The sequence below is a fragment of the Chrysochloris asiatica genome, unplaced genomic scaffold (genome assembly GCF_000296735.1).
Source record: "Chrysochloris asiatica unplaced genomic scaffold, ChrAsi1.0 scaffold00010, whole genome shotgun sequence".
NCBI classification, from domain to species: domain Eukaryota; kingdom Metazoa; phylum Chordata; class Mammalia; order Afrosoricida; family Chrysochloridae; genus Chrysochloris; species Chrysochloris asiatica.
Window position 1 is genome coordinate 34603978 of NW_006408528.1, and position 22086 is coordinate 34626063.

Here is a 22086-nt window from a genome sequence, read left to right on the forward strand (position 1 = left end):
AGCACTGATATCCCAAAGACACGCCCCCTCTCTTGGGGCCCTGGAATGGAGCTCTGCCAAAGTTTGGAAAGATCTTTGAAATGCTTTATCTTCCTCTCCCTTGAGTGCAGGCACCCCATGACTCAACAGAGGCAGGGGTGGGCTGGGGCTATTTTTAACGGTCCTACAGTTCTAGCATTTGGAGACAGGAAAGGGAGGCCAGCAGCACAGCACAAGGGAAATACATAAGGCTTTGGAATTCGACCAAAAGGAGTGGAATCCCAGCCCTGACTCTAATGCTCACAGATTGGTTCCCCATCTGTTGAAAGATGGTAATCTATCGTTTTGTTTGTTTGTTTTTTAAACCTTGATCAACTGTGGGGACCCAGCTTTTCTGAACCTCAGTTTCCTCATCTGTAAAATGGATAAATGTGTTTATATCTTTTCTTTTCTTAGAAATGTGATGATGACATGAAAACATAAATATAATTGTATATATCCATATACAATAATAGAGTCCTGGTGTGGCACTGTAGGATAAGTACTCGGCCGTAGGTTGGTTTAAACCGCAAGGTTGGCAGTTCAAACTCATTGGTTGCTCCTTAGAAACCCCACACAGGGTCTCTATGAGTTGGAACTGACTGAACGGCACTTAACAACAATACACAATTAAGTGATTTGGGTGATTAAAATCACCAGAGACTTGGTTGTTGTTGTTAAGTGCTGTTGAGTCTGTTCCAACTCCAAGTGACCCTGTATAGGTTTCTAGGAGTGACTGGTGTGTTTGGCCTACCAACCTTGCAGTTCAAACCAACCTTGTGGTCTAAAGTGCCATGCCAGAACTCCTACAGACTTGGTAGAAGCTTTAATAATGGACATATTATAATTACTACTACAACTATTCCTGCCACTTAATGGAACAGATACTCATCAGAGAAAAGTAGCACATACAACATTCTCCTAAGAGTTTAGGGGACACTTCACATTGCATTTATACCTTGGTCCAAGCATATTGTTCAATTTCTTTAAATCCATGTGATCAGTTAACAAATACCAAAAGTTGATATTTGAACTAGGAGCTCTTAGTTACTTTTGTGTGGATCTGGTGAATAATTTTTAAAAGTATAAAATAAAGTATATAGGATTACAAAGGTAGCCAATCCTTTTGGAATATATAAGCATCAAAATATATTTTTAAAAAACTAAATATGTGGAATAATATAATATGTGTGCTTCTTTATTAACATTGTTGTTGTTGTTAAGTGCTGTCGAGTCAGTTCCGACCCATAGTGACCCTGAACAGGGTTTCCAAGGCTGTAAATCTTTATGGGAGCAGAAAGACTCATCTTTCTCCCACAGAGCAGCTGGTAGTTTCGAACTGCTGACCTTGCGGTTCACAGCCCAATTCGTAACCACTATGCTACCAGAGCTCCAACAAAATTTAGATACAGGTCCAATAACGACTGTGATTTTTGAAGTAATGATGAGTGTAAATGATTCTTCAAAATATTTGTAACAATTATAATGTGGTAAGAAAATGATTGTTAAATATTTGTGTGAAAAAAATCTCGTATCCATGTTGTCGAGTAGATCCAGAATCATAGTGGCCCTACACGACAGAGAAGATACAGCTGCTTCATAAGGTTTCCTAGGTTGTAATCTTTATGAAACAGATAGCTACATCATTTTCTCTTAGAGTGACTGGTGGGTTCAAACTTTTGGTTTTGGAAAAGTTCCAGCTCCTATTAATACTACCCTAGTTTTTACCTACACTTTAGTCGCTGTTGTTTTAGGTGCCATCGAGTTGATTCTGACTCATAGCGACCCTATACACAACAAACAAAAAACACTGGCCAATCTTGTGCCATCCTCACAATTGGGCCATTGCTGCTGGCACCGTGCCAATCCATCTCAATAGGGGTCTTCCTCTTTTTTGCTGACCCTCAACATTTCCAAGCATGATGTCCTTCTCCAGGGTCTGGTCCTTCCTGATAACATATCCAAAGTAGGAGAGATGTTAGTTAGAGTTTAGTAAAAAGAGAGATGATTGTTTTTCCCCATCAAAATTCAGGAACCCACAAATTCCATCTGTGTTCCTCTTGGGGGGATCCACTGGTCCCAGGTTAAGTTCCTTCAGTTTAGGTAGAAGAAGTTGTTCTTCATTGATCCTTAGTTGAAAGTCCAGGGTGACTTTTCAAAGTGGAACCTCATGGGCCACTGATCTTGAGTGGTCCTGGAAGTCTTTCTAGGCATTTACAGTTCTAGAAGCAAAACTGCTGGGTACAGGAAAAGTATCAGTTGACAGTGAACATGTACTTGGCAAATACTAAGCAATACTGTTACTTTTTATTCTGAATTTTGGCAAAGAAATGTGTCCACTACATGAGTGAGATCTGGTTCCTCATTTTCCCAAGCCAGGATCCTTTTGGTAATCCTATTTCTATTTTAGGGAGGAACGTTTACAGTCTGTGTCTATCATTCCTAATTGTTTTATAACCAAGCATTTCTTGTGGAAGGAGGAGAGTTTTCTCTTGGTGATTTGTTTATTTTTCTGCTGCTACTATCATCTTTAGGAACTTACAGTTCTTATAGAAACCATAAGCATTCATTTTTATCCTTTTAGTTTTTCTCATTGAATAATTGAAACCTTCTGTGTTATCACCCCAACACCTGAGGGAATTTTTACTGGAAGGAATGTAAAATTACATGTTTAATGGAAAATTTCTCTGAAAAATCACCAAGATAATAAGGTCTGGTGTGTAAAAGAAGAAATGTGCATGTTGGTTCCTTTGAGTTAAGTGTTGGGCTTTCTGGTTACAGTTCCTAGTAACAGAATTTCTGCATAATATCTAAATGCAGTGATTTGGATTCATAGCTTCAGGGTAGACCTTGAAGTGGCTAAGCAAGGCAATAGCTTATTCTCTAATTCTGACAGGCACTGGTAAGACTCCATAACAGGATCGTCCCAGCCGCTAAGATGTTTCCAAGCTAACTGAAGGGTGAATTCATCCACATGAAATATAATTAGACACCATTCCCTTGTTGTTTTTAGGTGCTGTCAAATACAGTTGACTCATAGTGACTCCATAGGACAAAACAGAACTTCCCTATAGTATTCTGTAGGCTGTAATCTTTATGGTTCAAACTCACTAGCCGCTCCTTGGAAACCCTATTGTTGTTGTTAAGTGCCGTCGAGTCGGTTCCGACCCATAGCGACCCTGTACAGGGTTTCCGAGGGTGTACATCTTTACGGGAGTAGAACGCTTCATCTTTCTCCCGCGGTGCGGCTGGTAGTTTCGAACCGCTGACCTTAAGGTTCGCAGCCCGATTCGTAACCACTACGCTACCAGCTCCTGTGGAATCCTATACAGAGTCATTATTTGGAACCAACTCAGTGACACTTAACAACAACAACCTTTATGGAAGCAGGTCTTTCTTCTATACAGTCACTATGAAGGTTCAAACTGCCAACCTTTCAGATAGTAGCCAAGTGCTTAACCATTGCACTACGAAAGCTTCTCTTTACGCATATAAGGCTCTATCAGAGAGCAACAGTCACAATAACTTCACTCACACACATTGGTTAGTCGTGAGGAATAGGTGAATGACTGTTGCTCTAAGCATTCAGGGAAAGCAGAAATCACTGCGCACTACAGGGAGATGTGTAACTTGACGGATAAATGCTGTGGCTTAGCCAGGAGAGGATGAGGGCCTTCCAGCTGAAGAGAAAGCAGCACGTAGCCATCAGACGACTCGACCAGAGTTAAGGGCTCCTTTTGGGGACCCTGGGCAGATAAGATTGAACAGATAATGTTCAGGGACAGTAAGGGAATGGCATGATGAGAAGATTCTTCTTGCAGATGCAGCAGAGACTGAAGCAGAGAAAGGTCGGGGTGAAGCTGTCAGGATGTGTGCCAAAATGAGGTGCGGCGAGTGCCACCTAGCTTGAGGTACCAGGAATAAATAGAAAGAGCTTCGTTCAGGAAATATTTCCAGCAAGAAATTTCCTGGAATGGACATGCTATGGGCAGCCCTCATTTTCAACTTTAGAAAACTGAGCAAGTTCTTGGGAGGTAAGGAAAAGTATTCAGATAAAAAACTGGTAAAACAACATTGCCAAGAAGGGCAAACAAATTACAGTTTCCTCTGGCACATGATCTCTTTGAAAAGAAAATATTAGAGGCAATGAAGAGAGATGATAGCAGCAACAACCAACATCTGTTGGGGTTGTTTATAGTTTAAAACATACTTTTGCAGATCCGAGCATATTTACAACAATGGAAAACTAAGCAAAAAAAGTGTTTCATTGTGATCAGATTATTATCATAGATTAGAAAATCAGTGTGCATTTTTCTTTAATATTACAAAAAAAGAACAGTATCTAGTACCTTGTATTCGGAGTGTTCTTTCAGTGGCAAGAACTAGAAGTTAAAATCAAAAGTTATTTCTTATTTTCAGTCCTACTTTTTTATTGTCCACTAGAGTCACAGTTAAGGAGCTCTGGTAGCGTAGTGGTTACGGATCTGTCTGCTAATCTCACCGTCTGCAGTTCGAAACTACCAGCTGTTCCACCGGAGAAAGATGAGGCATTCTGCTCCCATAAAGATGTACAGTCTCGGAAACCTTGTACAGGGTCTCTATGAGTCGGAACCGACTCCACGGCACATAAAAACAATAACAAAGGCACAGATTCATGAACTACGTATCCTTAGAAAAATTAAATGAGTACAGTGGCTCTCTAGGATGAGCACTGGCCTGCGAACCTCAAGGTCAGCAGTTTGAACCCAACAGCCGCTCCGTGGGAGAAAGATGAGGCTTTCTGCACCTGCAAAGATTTACAGCCTTGGAAACCTTCTACAGGGTCGCCATGAGTCAGAACCCAAGTAGGTTAACTAAAAAAAAATAAAATAAAAGTTATAGGGTAGCTGTAGGATTTTAGTAAATGTCCTAGGAGAATGGGTTATTTCAAAGCAAGATTGTAAAAATCATGACTTATATAAGTGTATAAATGTGACCAAACTTACTGCCACGGAGTTGATTCATAGTGATCCTGCATAGGATTTCCCAGGTTGTAAAACTTTATAGCAGCAACAAACCTCATGATTCTCCTGATGAGCTGCAGGTGAGTTTGAAGTACAATGCTATGGTTAGCAGTCCAGTGCTTATCTTACAGCATCACCTTACATGTAATATAAATGATTCCCAACTCATCTACTTGAGAGTCTTACATATGGATTTCATAATATATTCTCTCTATATGCACTCTCACATATATATGGGGAACACGGTGGATCCACATGATAAACACTGGACTGCAAACCACAAGGTCTGTGGTTCAAGCCTACCAGCCACTACACAGGAGAAAGATGAGGCTTTTTGTTCCTGCAACGATTTAAAGCCTCAGAAACCCTATACAGGGTTACTATGCAACAGAACTGATTGGGCAACCATATATATAATATATTATATATCTTATATGGAACTCTGATAGCGTAGTGGTTGTGAATCAGGCTGTGAACTGCAAGGTCAGCAGTTTGAAACTACCAGCTGCTCCACGGGAGAAAGATGAGGCTTTCTGCTCCTGTAAAGATTTGTAGCCTCGGAAAACCTGTACAGCGTCGCTATGAGTCGGAATCGACTCCATGGCTCATAACAACAACAACATATATATATGTTGTTGTTGTTGAGTGCTGTAGAGTCACTTCTGACCCATAGCGACCCTGTATAGGGTTTCCAAGGAGCAGCTGGTGAGCTTGAACCACCGACCTTGTAGTTCAAACAGCTTTGCAATTTGGCACATTAACCCACAGCGCCATACCAGGACTCTGCATATATATATATATACTTGCCACTTGCCTGTCAATTTGTCCAACTGTGGTGACTTGCATGTTGCTGTGATGCTGGAAATTTATGCCACCAGTATTTAAAATACCAGCAGGGTTACCCATGGTGGACAGGTTTCAGCTAAGTTTCCAGATGAAGACAGACTAGGAAGAAGAAAAAGCAGACTACTTCTGAATGTTTAGCCACTAAAAACCTTATGGATAGCAGTGGAATACTGCCAAAATAATGCCAGCACCAGAATATTGAATACTGAAACATGATGAATAGCACAGGAATATTGTCAGACATACTGCCAGAAGATGAGCCCCTCAGATTGGTAGACACTCAAAATACAACTGGGGAAGAGCTGCCTTCTCAAAGTAGAGTTGACTGCGATGTCATAAATGGATGGAGTAAACTTCCAGGACTTTCATTTGCTGATGTAACACAACTCAAAAAGAGGAGAAACAGCTGTAAACATCCATTCATAATTGATCAGAACATGAAATGTACAAAATATGAATCTAGGAAAATCGAAAGCTGTCAGAAATGAAATGGAAGTCATAAACATAGATATCCTAAGCATTAGAGCTGAAATGGACTGGTATTGGCCGTTTTGGATCTGACAGTCATATGGTTTACGATGTCAAGAATGACAAGTTGAAGATGAATGGTATCACATTCATGAACAAAAAGAACATTTCAAGATCTATCTTAAAATATAATGCTGTCAAAATAGGGGAGTAATTTTACAGTCCAGAAACAGAAACTCTAGGACCATCAAGGGAGAAGAACACAAGCGGAATGCGGGACCCTATCCAGAGAAGCAGCGACACCAGAGATGGAGGCAGAGATGGGAACATGGAGAGAGGGAGCAGCTGAGGACTCTAGATTCATGGAAAGAGAGGGACTGAGTGCTGACGGCCAGGAGGCAGGCTTGCAGAATGTACCCTTTGGTGGTGTAAATTATTCCTGGGTGTTTCTCTGTACATACCACCCCCAACAAACAAACAAACAAACAAACAAACAAACAAAAAAAAAACCCAGAGGGGATGGCAGCAAATACTGTTGAATGATGAATCACCATGCTTATATAAAAAGTAAATAAATAATGCTGTCGGTGATAGGATAATATCCATACACCTAAAAGGAAGACCAGTTAATACCACTATTATTCAAATTTATACACCAACCACTAAAGCCAGTGATGATGAAATTGAAGACTTCTACCAGCTTCTTCCGTCTGAATTGATCAAACATGCAATCAAGATGTATTGATAATTACTGGTGACTGGAATGCAAAGGTAGGAAACAAAGAGGAAGGGTCAGTAGTTGGAAAATATTGCCTTGGTGACAAAAATGACGCTAGAGGTTGCATGGTAGGATTTTGCAAGACCAATGACTTCTTAATTGTAAATACCTTTTTTAAACAACATAAAAGCTGACTGTACACATGGACCTCACCAGATAGAACACACAGAAATCAAACTGACTACATCTGTGGAAAGAGACAAAGGAAAAGCTCCATATCATCAGCCAAAACCAGACCAGGGGCAGACTGTGGAAAATAATCCACCTGAATTTAGAGATCATCTCAAGAATTGATTTGATGTATTAAACACCAATTACCAAAGACCAGAAGAGTTGTGGGATGACATCAAGAACATTATATAGGAATGAAGCAAAACGTCATTAACAAAACAAGAAAGAAAAGACCAAAATGTATATCAGAAGAGACTCTGAAACTTGTTCTATATTGGCAAAGATGTCAGTTTGGGTACTAAGATAAGCCTGACCCCAGCCATGGTGTTTTCTGTAGCTTCTTATTCATGTGAAAGTTGGACAGTGAATAAGGAAGAATATAGAAGAATTGATGCATTTGAATTATGGTGTTTGAGAAGAATATTAAAAGTACCATGGACTACTAGAAAAGCAAATTTGGGTTGGAAGAAGTACAGCCAAAATGCTCTTTAGAAGCCAGAAGCAAAACTTCCGTCTTTCATTCTTTGGACATACTATCAGAAGGGGCCAGTCCCTGGAGTAGGACATCATGCTAAGGAAAGGGGAGGGTCAGTGAAAAAGAGGAAGATGAGATGGATTGGCCAGTGGACTCAAATTTAACAACCACTATGAGGAGCTCTGGTAGCGTAGTGGTTACGAATCGGGCTGTGAACCTTAAGGTCAGCAGTTCGAAACTACCAGCTGCTCCGCGGGAGAAAGATGAGGCGTTCTGCTCCCGTAAAGATTTACAGCCTCGGAAACCCTGTACAGGGTCGCTATGGGTCGGATCCGACTCGACGGCACTTAACAACAACAACAACAATGAGGATGCTGCAGCCATTTTTTAATTATCTTCAGCAAAATTTGACTTGTAGTATTTGTTTGCAATGATATTGTTGATTAATTTTCACCTTCTGTAGAGTAACCTTTCTTTGGAACAGGTACAAATATGAATCTCTTCCAATCGGCTGGCCAGGTAGCCGTCGTCCAAATTTCTTAGCATAAACTAGTGTTTACAGCTACAGTTTGTTGAAACATTCCAATTTGTATTCTGTCAATTCCTGAAGCCTTGTTTTCTACTAATGCCATCAGTGCAACTTAGACGTCTTCCTTTATCACCATTAGTTAGTTATTAATCATAGGCAACTTCCTAAAATGATTGAAGGTAAACCAATTCTTTTTGGTACAGTGACTCTTCCGAAACCTCCTTTCTTGTTCAATATTTTGCCCACATTGCTGTTATTTTTAGGTGCCATCAAGTTGGTTCTGACTCATAGCAGCCCTACGCACAAAATGAAACCCTGCCATGTCCAGGGCCATCCTCACAGCTGTTACACTTGAGGCCATTGCTGCTGCCACTGTGCCAATCCATATTCTTGGGGGTCTTCCTCTTTTTCTCTGAGCTTCCACTTTACCAAACATGATGTCCTTCTCCAGGGATTGATTGGTCCTCCTGATAAAATATCCAAAGTAGGAGAGATGAAGTCTTTCCATCTTGGCTCTAAAGAGCATTTTGGCTGTACTTCTTTCAAGACGTATTTGTTTGCTCTTCTGGCAGTTCATGGTACTTTAAATATTCTTCTCCAACATCATAACTCAAATGCATCGATTCTACAGCCTATACTCACCAATGGTATTGAAGAAAGAAGTCCAAGTTGCACTGAAGGCATTAGTGAAAAACAAGGTTCCAGGAATTGAAAGAATACGAATTGAAATATTTCAACAAATTGAAGCTGTAAACACTCACTAGTCTATACCAAGAAATTTGGAAGACAGCTACCTGGCCAACTGATTAGAAGAGATCGTATTTGTGCCTGTTCCAAGAATGGTGATGCTACTTTGACATGCATTATGAGGCTATTGAAACAACTATGACTTGGATCAGGTGCACCTTAGTCCCTAAACTGATACCTTTGCTCTTCAACAATTTAAAGAGGTCTTGTGCAGCAAATTTGCCTAGTGCAATACATCATTTGATATCTTGTCTGCTGCTTCCACGAGTGTCGATTGTGGATCCAAGCAAAAGGAAGTATTTGACAACTTCAATCTTTTCTTCATTTATCATGATGTAATGTATTACTACAGCTTTGAGGATTTTTGGTTTCTTTGTATTGAAGTGCAATTCATCCTGAAGGCTGTAGCTTTTGATCTTCATCAGTACGTATGCTAACTTCTCTTCATTTCCAGAAAGCAATGTTGTATCACCTGCATATTGGACATTATTAATGACTTTTCCTCCAGGCCTGATGCCATGTTCTTCTTCATATAATTCAGTTTCTCAGATTATTACCTCAGCATACAAATTGAGTAAGTATGGTGAAAGAATGCAACCCTGGTACATGCCTTTCCTGATTTTAAACCATTCAGTATCCCCATATTCTATTTGAATTACTGTCTCTTGGCCTATGTATAAGTTCCTCATGGGCACAATTAAAATGTTCTGGAATGCCCATTCTTTGCAATGTTATCCATAGCTTACCATGATCCATACAGTCAAAAGCCTTTGCACAGTCATCAAAGCACAAGTAAACACGTTTATGGTATTTTCTTTTTTTAGTCAAGATCTGATGTCAGCAATGATATCTCTTGTTCCATGTTCTCTTCTAAATCTGGCTTGAATTTCTGGTAGTTCCCTGCCAATGTACTGTTGCACTCATTTTTAAACTATCTTCAGCAGAATTTTACTAGAATGTGATTTTAGTAATATTGTTTGATGATTTCTGCATTCCATTGGGTCACCTCTCTTTGGAATGGGCACAAATATGGGTCTCTTCCAGTTGGTTGGCCAGGTAGCTTGTCTTCCAAATTTCTTGTCATAGATGAGTGAGCACCTCTAGTACTGCATCAGTTTGTTGAAAGAATTCAATTTGTAACCCGTCAACTCTGGGAGACTTGTTTTTCACCAGTGCATTCGATGCAGCTTGGACTTCTTCCTTCAGTACCATTGGCTCTTTATCATATGCTACCTCTTAAAATGGTACCATTTCTTTTTGATACAGTGATTCCATGTAGCTCTTTCATTTTCTTTTGTTGCTTTCTGCATCATTCAATATTCTGTCTATAAAATCCTTCAGTAGTACAAGTTGAGAATTGATTTTTTTCTTCAGTTATTTCAGTTTGAGAAATACTAAGTGTAGTCTTCTCTTTGGGTTTTCTAACTTCAGGGCTTTGCATACTTCATTTAATATTTTACTTTATCTTCTCAAGCTGCCCTTTAAAATTTCCTGTTCAGCTTTTTAACTTCCTTATTTCTTCAATTCACTTTAGCTTTTCTACATTCACAAGCAAGGTTCAGAGTCTCTTCTGACATCCTGTTTGGTCTTTTCTTCCTTTCTTATCTTTTTAATGACCTTTGCTTTGTTCCTGTATGATGTTCTTAATATTATTCCACAACTATGTTCTGGTAGCGTAGTGGTTATGAATAGGGTCCCAAACCTTAAGTTCAGCAGTTCAAAACTACCAGCTGTTCTGTGGGAGAAAGATGAGGCTCCCGTAAAGATTTACAGGCTTGGAAACACTGTACAGGGTTGCTATGAGTCGGTTCCGACTCCACGGCACATACCCACCACCACCATTCTGGTTTTCAGTCATTAGTGTCTAATGCATCCAATCTGTTCTTGAAATGGTCTGTAAATTCAGGTGGGATATGTTCAATATCCTATTTTGAGTCTTGTGTACTTACTTTGATTTTCTTCAGCTTCAGCCTGAACAACTGATTCCACAGTTGGCCCCTGGCCTTGTTTTGACTTATGACTGAGGATTTCCACTGTCTCTTCCCACAGATATAATAAATTTGGTTCCTGTGTATTCCATCTGTGAGGTCCATGTGTATAGTCACCTTTTATATTGAATAAATTACGGATGTGATTCTATCATGTGATCTCCAGTGTTATTTCTTTCACTAAGTTTGTACTTTCCAACTACCAATAATACCTTTGCTTTGTTTTCAACTTTCACATTCCCATCACCAGTGATTATTATACATCTTGACTGTATGTTTGATCAATTTCAGACTGAAGAATTTGGTCGGATTCTTCAGTTTCTTCATTATTGGCTTTCGTGGTTGGTGCATAAGTTTAAGTAGTAGTCCTGTTAACTGGTCTTTCTTATTGTTATATAGGTATTTTATATCACCAATAACATTGCACTTCAAGATAGATCTTGAAATGTTCTTTATTACAATGAATGCAACACTATTTCTCTTGAATTTGTCTTTTCCAGTATAGTAAACCATATGATTATCTAATTCAAAATGACCAATACCAACCAGTCCATTTTTGTTCACTAATGCCTAGAATATCAGTCCTTGTGCATTCCATTTCATTGTTGACCACTTCCAATTTTTCCTAGATTCATACTTCATACATTCCATGTTCTGATCACTAGTGGCTGTTTGCAGCAGTTTCTTCTCATTTTGAGACATACCACATCAATAAATGAAGGTCTTAAAGCTTTTCTCCATCTATTTTATTAAGGTCGACTCTACTTCAAGGAGGTAGTTCTTTGTCAGTCATTTTTTGATGCGTTCTTACTTGAGGGTCTCATCTTCTGGCATTTTATCAGAGACATCTGTTATTCATAGTGCTTTCAATGGCTAATCTCTCAGAAGTGGACTGCCTATTCCTTCTTTCCAGTCTGCAAGCTCCATTGAACCCCGTCCACCATTTCTTGCTGTCATAGTATGATAGCAGTCTATTGTATGCTGGTATTTGAAACACCAGTGGCATAGCTTCTAGCGTCATAGAAACACACAAGCAACCACAGTAGGATAAACTGACAGATGTGTGGGAAAGCAGCCATCTAAGATATAATTATTGGTCTCTGCATGTCTGGAGTAACAACCAAGAAACCAAACAAGAAACTAGTCCACAGGCCTAATGTTCTGCACAAACCACATCCTCATCTATGCTGAGATCAGAAGAACTAGTTGTTGCCAGGTTACCACTGCCTGATTAGAAACACGATGTATAGATCCTGATAGAATGGGAGCAAAATGTGAAACTGGGACTCAACTTCTTAAGAAGTCCATAGCTTGGTACAACAATGAACAATTGCTATCAGGACTAACTGAGAGGGTTGGAAATGTAAACGTAGATGTTTTATAACAAAAGGAGGGGAGTGGTTGATCTTGTAGTCCAGGAGTGGAGGTCCCTGGGACCATCAAGTGAGAAGCGGAGTACGGGACCCTATCCAGAGAAGCAGTGATGCCAGAGATGGAGACAGAGACGATGATGTGAAGAGATGGAGCAACTGGGAACTCTAGACGCATGGAGGGAGAGGAGCTGTGTGCTGACGGCCGGGGGTCAGGCTTGCAGTGTATACCTTTTGGTTGTTTGATGATGCATGGAGGGGATTGTAATCATAGCAGTGAAACGAAATACGGTAGGATGAATGTAAAGCTGGTGTTCTCCCATTTAACCAACATATAATTCACAATAAAAACTTCTTTAAAAGTCCATAGCTGATGTCCCAGTTAAGATCGGAGGACTGCCTGAGATACTCTTTGAATCTTGAGCCAAAACTATACCATGAGGTCATCTTTTAAGTAAATAACAAATTGGCCTGTAAAATAAACAGTATCGCCTATGAGTACTGTTGTTGTTGTGAAGTGCCATCGAGTTGATTCTGACCCATAGTGACCCTGTAGAGGGTTCCCAAGGAGCAGCTGGTGAGCTTGAACCGCCAACCTAGCAATTCAAATGGCTTTGCAGTCTATGCTCCTTTAAAAGTCATCTATATGAAACCAAACTATCAGCACTTACTCTAATGCACTGAGGAAAAACCAATGGAGCATGGAAACTAGATTGCTAGAAACGGGACAATGAGAAAGGAAATAATGAGAAAGTTGACACGCTGTATGAAATGTAACCAGTGTTACTGAACAAATTGTATAGAAATTGTAAAATGGAAACCTTATTTGCTGTGTAACCTTTTACTGAGCCTATAATTTTTTTAAAAATTTAAATCACAAGGCAAGTTGATAAAAATAAGATCATATATTCAATTTTTACAAGAAATATTATTCTTTAAATTTTCCTTCTTAAAAGGCAAAGAGAGTGAAAATGTTTTTTTTTTAAACAATGAATTTGGTTACATGCAATATTTAAAAGACAAATCTAAAACACAATTATGCAAAGGTTAAAAATAAAAAGGTATATAAAGTTATTTCATGAAAATAAAAGCAAAAGAAAAGTGGTAGTATTAATAGCAGACAAAATCAAACTCAAGGCAAAGTGATATTAACCAGAATAAAGGATATAATTTTAGATGAATAAATGCTATAACCTAGAATGAAGCATAATACTTATGGATCTTTATGTATAAAATAATAATAGTAAAAAACGAATATACTTCTATCATACTATAAAAGCAAGAATTTATGCATGTATGCACACATATACACATAGAATTTTTTTTCTCTACAAGACATTCTCTTTATTTTAAGCATTTATGGACCATTTACTAAAACTAATTATATACTAGTGCACAAAGAAGTCTCAATAAATCAAAAAATAGGAATAATTCAGCCCACATTTCTTGACCACAATGCATTAGAAATTAAAAACAGAAGCTCAGTCAAAGAAACGTCAACCATTTGGAATCAAAACCTCCCATCTAAGTTAGTACTGGGTCAAAGAGGATATCAAACATAATAATTTGCTTAGGAAATGAGAACAATGCTTTCAAATCTTACAAGATTTTCCCAAATTCTTACTTAGAACTAACTTCAGGGCCCTAACTGATTTATTTTAATTTTAAAATGAAATAAATCAATTAAATGATTCCATTTAAAAAGATACCTATACCTCCTACCCAAGACTTAAAATTGATCACCTGAAAATATAATGAAAAAATATAAGCAGAAAGGAAACTCTTCACAATGACAACTAAAAACCAAAAAACACCTAGGAAATAATGTTTATAAAAAAATTATTTGTAGGAATGAAACAAAATTTTACTGAGAGATACAGAGCTTCTGAAAGGATGACTACATTTTGAAAAAATACAGTTTTGCATTTATTTTTATGTTTAATTATTTGAGTACCAGTATGGCATTATAGAATAAACACTGAACAAGATTGATGGTTCACTCACCAGCCACTCCTCAGAGACCCTTTACAGGATCACTATGAGTTGAAACCTACTAGATGGTACTTAACAGCAACAAATGTTTAACAACTGTTTCTCTAAAACATGTATGCATATGTGTGTATTTTTTAAATTTACCATTAATTTTTACATCTTACTATTTTTACTGGTATGGTACTGTATGATAAGCACTAGACTTATAACTGAAAGATCAGCAGTTCAAACCCACCAGCAGCTCCTAGGTTAATATGAGTCAGAACTAACTCGATGGCATTAACCACAACAAAAACTATAAAAGTATATGACAGTAAGTGACTCCCCTGGACTTTTCTGAGAGCTTCCAGACTGGATGACAATTCTTTCATGAGGCTTGGTCACAGGTGATGAGTGTTAACGGGTGGTAGAATATTAGAAATACCAAATATGATAGATTAAAATAAATTTATACAAAATCTAGTCCTGCCTTCATATTTACAAATGAGGAACCTGAAATGCTCTGCCCATGGTCAAGTCGAGGCTAGAACTCTATTTCCTGCCTCTAGTCAGTATCTGCTTTCTACCAGAGAAATTAATTCTAAAGACCAAACATGCAATTTAATAACAAACAAAACCAAAGATTTAAACTGACACATATTTTTAAGATATATAATTTTGATGGGAACACGGTGGCTCTAGAGTAGGGGTGGGGAAACTGTTTTCTGCCAAATTTTACAACATCATTTGTGGGCCATTCAAAATTATCAACTTAAAATTTAGCCACTATATTTTGTCAAACATTTAATTAACTCATCCCTAATATGATGGCTAAGGAGCTCTGGTAGCGTAGTGGTTACGAATCGGGCTGCGAACTGCAAGGTCAGCAGTTCGAAACTACCAGCTGTTGTACGGGAAAAAGATGAGGCTTTCTGCTCCCGTAAAGATTTACAGCCTTGGAAACCCTGTACAGGGTCGCTATGACTCAGAATCGATTCCACGACACATAGCAACAACAATGTGATGGCTGGAACTGAGGTTACCTTGGCAGGGCCAGACCAAGTGATTTCACGGACCTTCTATGGCCCCACCCCTGCTCTAGAGGGTAAGCACTGGACTACAAACCACAAGGTCAGCAGTTAGAGACCTCCAGCCACTCTTTGGGAGAAAGATGAGGCTTTCTGCTCCCACAAAGATTTACAGCCTCAGAAATCCTATATAGGGTCTCTATTTGTCAGAACCAATTCAACAACTCTTAACAACATCTTAAAAATGCAGTCATTTGAAAAGAAGGAATACTATGTGGTTTAAGATCAGGAAAGGTGTGCATCAGGGATATATCCTTTAACCATGCTTATTCAGTCCCTGTAATGTTGACGATGTTGTTAAGTGCTTGTAAGGAGCTCTGTTAGCATTATGAGTCGGTTCTGACTCCTCAACCCTGTACAGGGTTTCTGAGGCTGTAAATCTTTATGGGAACAGAAAGCCTCATCTTTCTCCCACGGAACAGCTGGTAGTTTCATCACATTCTCAATGAAAAACAATGAACAAATTGTGCCGTGATTTGCGGCAGTTGCCAATTTCATTATACAGAATATCCCCGTATTGACTGATTTCAAACTGCCAAAGAGAAGTCACTGAGCAGAGAGTTGGGGAGTAGCTCCCCTTTAACTAGTGTTTTCACCATGCAGGTACAATAAATAACCTCAAGAGTACAGATAATAGTAACAAACAGAAAATGTTAGGGAGTGATGAGTTTTAATAGTTAATGCCTGGTGTGGCGCTGTAGCGTAAAGCACTGGAAAACAAGGTCGGTTTGATTCACAAGGTCAGTAGTTCCAACTCAGCAGTCACGCCTCGAAACCCTGTACAAGGTCACTATGAGTCAGAACCAACTCACAGGCACTTAACAACAGCAACAACACAAGAAATTTAGATATATAAGGAGGCATCACACATTCCTTAGTAAAAGGAGGCTTACTCAATAAATGAAGCTGGAATAATCGGTTAGTTATTCAGTCCACATATCTTGACCACAAACCATAAAAAATGTTTTTGAAAAGCTGCAAGTAAACATTTATCAAATGACTAGAAGGAAAGGAGCTTTCTAGGTTTAAAAGTGTCAGAGGAAATTTCAGGGGAAAAGTTTGACAGACCTGACTAAATGAAATGTGGAAGTGAATTAAAAGGATAAACTGAAAATGTTGTTAAGTGCTGTCGAGTCAGTTCCGAGGAATGGCTGGTGAACTTGAACCACCGACCTTGTAGTGCATTGCTACTTGTTCAGGTTTGCACATTTGTAGAAAATGGTTGGAATCAGGAGATAAGGCAAATAATCACCCAGAATTTTCTCCTTAATTTCTTCTAAATGCTTTGCTGTCATTTTAAAAGGATCTAAAATTAAAAATTCATATTTCAGAAAAAGCTTCTCAATCTTTTACTGTTTTCTTAACTTAAAAAAAAAAAAACCTTTTTAAATTGTGAATTGGGTGAAGATTTACAGAGTGAATCATCAGTTTTAATTCAGTAATTCATACTTAATTTCATCTCACTGATTGCCGATCTTCTTTTTAAGAGGAAGCCAGAGCCTATAGGCACATAATTATTTTCAGTGTAACTCAGATAACAGCAGCGTTACCTTGGCAGGAGCCGCATAGTCCTGTTGGTGATAGCTGTATTAGATAGATTGAGATACAGCACCCCAGGGCAGCCCTCTGAGATGTGCTTCATGGAGTCGTCCTGCGTAAAAGTAAAGGGAAGAGGATCATCAAACTCCAATGGACTTACTATTTTCCCATCATCGCTCTTCCATCCACCCCCAAATATATGAAAGAATTGCATATATTTCTTTAATATTCATTGTCAATCAAATTAAATAAAAGTCAGTGGTTTTGCTTGAAGCTTCGTTCCTTCCTCACTTTCCCTTTTTTTTTTTTAAGTTTTTATTGTGAGGTTCACATGGGAGAACATCAGCTTTACAGTCACCCTATCATATTTCGTTTCATTGCGATGATTACAGTCCCCTCCATACATCATCACACACCACACAGGTCCTCCGACCCCACCCCCACCGCCAGCACACAGCCCTTCTCCCTCCCTGAGTCCAGTGTCTCCAGCCACTCCATCTGTCCATGTCATCTTCTCTGTCTCCATCCCTGGCGTCACTGTCTCTCTGGGTAGGATCCCACTCTCCATTCTTCTCACTTGATGGTCCCAGGGACCTCCGCTCCTGGGCTGCAAAATCAATCACTCTCCTCCTTTTGACAAAAAACATCTTGCTCTATATTTCCTAGCCTCACAGTCAGACCTGATAGCAATTATTCACTATTGTACCACAAGAGTCTTATCCCCATTTCCTTTTGCCAGCCCAGTCCCAATGGATTGGAACTCATTCAGTGGTGATTCTACCTTCCCCCGCCCCATCTGGAACCAGGCTCCCTCTTGAAAGCTTGTAAACTAGTCACTTCCTGCCTTTATGTTGTTGTTATGTGCTATGGAGTCGGTTCCAACTCATAGTGACCCTGTACAGGGTTTCCGAGGCTGTAAAGCAGAAAGCCTCATCTTTTTCCCATGGAACAGCTGGTAGTTACGAACTTCTGACACTGAGGTTCGCAGCCCAATTCGTAACCACTATGCTATCAGAGCTCCTTTATAGGCCTTTATAGGCTCTCCTATTTTGGGTAGCCAATGTCTATGTTGCCCATCCCTGTCAACTCTGTGTACCGAGGGGTTGGGAATAATCCTTGCTGTAAAGATTTGTTCCCTTTTTTGAGCTACTACGTCCATGTTGATGTTAAGTGCCGTCGAGTCGGTTCCGACCCATAGCGACCCTGTACAGGGTTTCCGAGGGTGTAAATCCTTACGGGAGTAGACAGCCTCATCTTTCTCCCACGGAGCGGCCGGTAGTTTCGAACCGCTGACCTTAAGGTTCGCAGCCCGATTCGTAACCACTACGCTGCCAGAGCTACGTCCATAAGTATACGTAAAGTTCATCAAATTGTAGCAGGTTACTCTTTTTTTTCCCCCCCCTCTTCTTTCATCTTCTAGTCAAGTTCTGATCATTCAGCCATTGAAGCCAAGTTAAGTGGGTACTATCTGCAAGCATAGGTGTTCTTGTGCATCTCCCCTCACTTCATATCAGATGGATGCTTCACTCTCTGTTCTAGTCTTCTGTGGCCATGTTACTGCCTCTGGGCCAGGAGTCCCCAGGTCTTGCCATACTGCTGGCCATCTAGGTCTCCACCCGGGTTCACGGGGGTCTATTGAATGTGGTCGGGCTTAGCTTGCAACTTCATTGCTGTTTTTCCCCTCTCCCCCAACGTGGTCACCATCCAGACTACATGCCTGCTCATGTATTCCCTTGAGTCTCAGTCTGTTGGACTCTTGCCTTGATGGCTCTCAGGTAAACAGCTTACTTGTTCTTTTGGTAATCAGACTGCCGTTACTGTTTCGGATTTTTCCTGCTGGTCTTTCTTTCACGAAGTATCTTCTATTCTTCTTGCCGCTCCCGTCTGGTCTACTTGTCCTTTCCAGTGGAAATTTCCTACCTCAGTCAGTTCTGGATGGTATTCTGGATTCCACCTATGGTCTTGTACAATGTAAAGGCTCCACAGGAAGCCTCTTTCACTTGGCAACTTCTAGCCCCCTTTAAGGTATTCCAATCAGTTATAGCCTGAAGATGGACTTACAAGCTTTCTGTAGTGATGATTCTGGCTATTTCTTTCTCCCCACCTCATGTGTCTATTTTACAATGGTAGGCAAGGGAAACCAAGATTCAAAAGACAGCCAAGCATCTTAACACTATTCACCTCTTTTACCCCCTTCAAACCATGCCTCAATCCCACATTTAATTTCTTCTTTTACTCAGTTGCTTTATGTCCTTGGTCTTCTTATTGTTGATTTCTAGTTTTATAGCACTGTGGTCTGAAAAGATGCTCTGTAGTATTTTGATGTTTGTAAATTTATGGAGGCTTGCTTTATGACCTAACACATGGTCAATTCTAGAGAATGTTCCATGTGCACTGAAGAAGAAAGTATATTGTGTTGTTGTTAGGTTGAACGCTCTGTACACGTCTATGAGGTCAAGTTGGTTGATTGTGCTGCTTAGTTCCTCTGTAACTTTGTCGAGTTTCTTTCTGCTTGTTCTGTCCCTTTTTGAAAGTGGCATATTAAAATCTCCCACTGTAACTGTAGATTTATCTATTTCTTTCTTCAATTCTAGTAAGGTTTGCTTCATATATCTTGGTGCTTTTTCATTGGGAGCGTAGATATTTATTATGGTTATGTCATCTTGCTCAATCAACCCTTTGATCATGAGGTAGTATCTGTCTTTATCTCTTATGCTAGTTTTTGTCTAAAAGTTTACTTTATCAGAGATTAGAATTGCCACTCATGCTTGTTTATTGTTGCAGTTAGCTTTGTATATATTTTTCCATCCTACAACTTTTAGTCTGTTTTTGTCTTTGTGTGTAAGGTATGTCTCTTGCAGGCAGCACGTTGAAGGCTCTTGTTTTCTTATCCATTCTGCCACTCTCTGTCTCTTGGCTGGTGCATTCAATCCATTGACATTCAATGTAATTATCGATAGGTATGAATTAATTGCTGCCATTATGCTAATTTTTTGGTAGTGCTGTTTGTTGCTTTGTTCTGTATGCCTTCTTGTGTTTAGTTTGTGTTTTTTTGTGCTATTTCTTGTCAGTTTCTTCTTGGTTTTCATGTTTGCTTGTTCTGCTTGGAAGTTCATTTTCATGGTAAGTTGTGAAGAATATATGAACTTTCTTTGGGGTTACCTTATAGTTTATTAACTTTTCTCTCCATTTAAGAGAATCTATTGTGTCCTGTAATCTACCTGACATCTTCACCACCTGGATCTCTGTTCCTACATTTATCCCTTCTTTGACATTGATATTTTTTTGATCTTCAGTTGACCTCCTTTGAGTTCATTGTTGTAGTTTTGTTCTTTTCTGGACTCTGCTATCTGTCAACTGAGTTCCAAGTGATTTTGCCACACTTGTCAATCTCTGGTTGTTGTCTATTCTTATTGGTTTTCAGTCCAAAGAACTCCCTTTAGGATGTTTTGAAGTGCTGGATTGGTTTTAATAAAATCTCTTAGATTCTGCTTATCCCAGAATGCTTTGATTGCACCATTGTATTTGATTGATAGTTTTGCTGGATAGATGATTCTTGGTTGACATTTTTTTTGTTGTTGTTTTAGGGTGTTGTATATGTCTACCCATTGCTTTATTGCCTGCATGGTTTGTGCTGAATAGTCATGGCTTAATCTGATTTGCTTGCCTTTGTATGTTATATTTCTCTTTTCTCTAGCTGCTTTCAAGATGCTGTCTTTATCTTTGATTTTGGAGAGCTTGATTATTATATGTCTTGGTGACTTTCTTTTGGGGTCTGTCCTTCCTGGGGTACATTCAGCTTCTTGAATGTTTATCTACTCATCTTTCAAGATGTTAGGGAAATTTTCTTCTAAAAGCTTTTCAACTGTCTCCTCTGTGGACGTCTCTGATTCTTCCTGTTCTGGAATGCCAATAATTCTTAAGTTGTTCCTCTTCATTTTATCCAACAGACTCTCTTCAGATTTTTTAAATCCTTTTTTCAGCTTGCTCTTCTATCTTAGCAGTATTGAGAGATTTGTCTTCCAGATAGCTAGTTCTGGCTTCCATCTCTTCTATTCTGTTCCTTTCCCCTTTCATTGTATTGTCCATTTCTGATATTTTATTGTTAATTGCAGGTTTTGAATTGTTTCCAATGCTGTATTAATCTTGTTTGATTGCTCTTGTAGTACTTTCCTGACTTCTTCCTTGTTTTCCTCCACCCCTTTTCAGAGCATTTGAATTTGTTTCCATATCATTCTTCTGAATTCTTTCTCAGGCAAATCCAAAACCTGCTCTTCCTCTTCTGGGGAGCCTTTGTCTGTCTCCAGCTCATTTGTCTCAGTTACTCTTTTCTGGTTTTGGACATGTTTTGAGATCGTTTGTTGTAGTTGAAATCTTTTGTTTGCCATTTCCAACAACTTATACTCATATTAAAAAATAACAACAACAACAAAAAAAAAAAAAACCCTGCCTTGTGGCACTAATCTCTGCATGACCAATTTGCCTCTCCAGTAAATGGCTTGATATGGACTGTAGTTTGAGGTCTGCAGCTGGGGTTGCCCACCATTTCAAGAGTAATGAATCCAGCATAAGTACCATTGTGAAAAAAAGAAAAGAAAATGTGTGAGGTCCTTGTTGCAGCCACGCCATCAAGCACAAAAAACCTTCCACTTTTTGCAAAATAATGTGTTTATCTCAGATTGAATATGTAGGTGCAGTAGATGATATTGGAGATCTTCAAAAAGTTTGTGGAAAAATGGAATTGAAAAATAATGAAATTTTCCACAAACTTTTTGAAGCCCTCTCATACATGTACTCTATCATTTATGTTATTGGTACGGCTTCCAGTCAGCAGTACTCTATCAGTAGTTAAATTTGGGGGTAGTTAAAGTTATATGTGAATTTTTAACTACACAGGGATCACTGCCCCTAACCTCCCTGTTGTTCAAGGGTTACCTGTATATATATGTGTGTGAATGTGTGTGTGTATATATATATATATATTTGCTGTCATCAAGTTGGTTCTGACTCATAGCAACCCTGTATGGGATTTCCAAGGAGACCTATATGTGTGCATATACTCATATATGTATGTTGTTGTTAAGTGCTGTCGAAT

At 39.1% G+C, this 22086-nt stretch overlaps 1 protein-coding gene across 1 annotated transcript in view; it reads right to left on the reverse strand.

Annotated features, from left to right (window-relative positions):
* FBXL13 (F-box and leucine-rich repeat protein 13) overlaps nucleotides 1-22086 on the reverse strand; it is a 298456-nt gene that overhangs the window by 114750 nt on the left and 161620 nt on the right. Inside the window, exon 12 of the mRNA XM_006834402.1 lies at nucleotides 17003-17103. Coding sequence (XP_006834465.1) covers nucleotides 17003-17103 — 101 coding nt within the window. The remainder of the gene's footprint in view (nucleotides 1-17002; nucleotides 17104-22086) is intronic.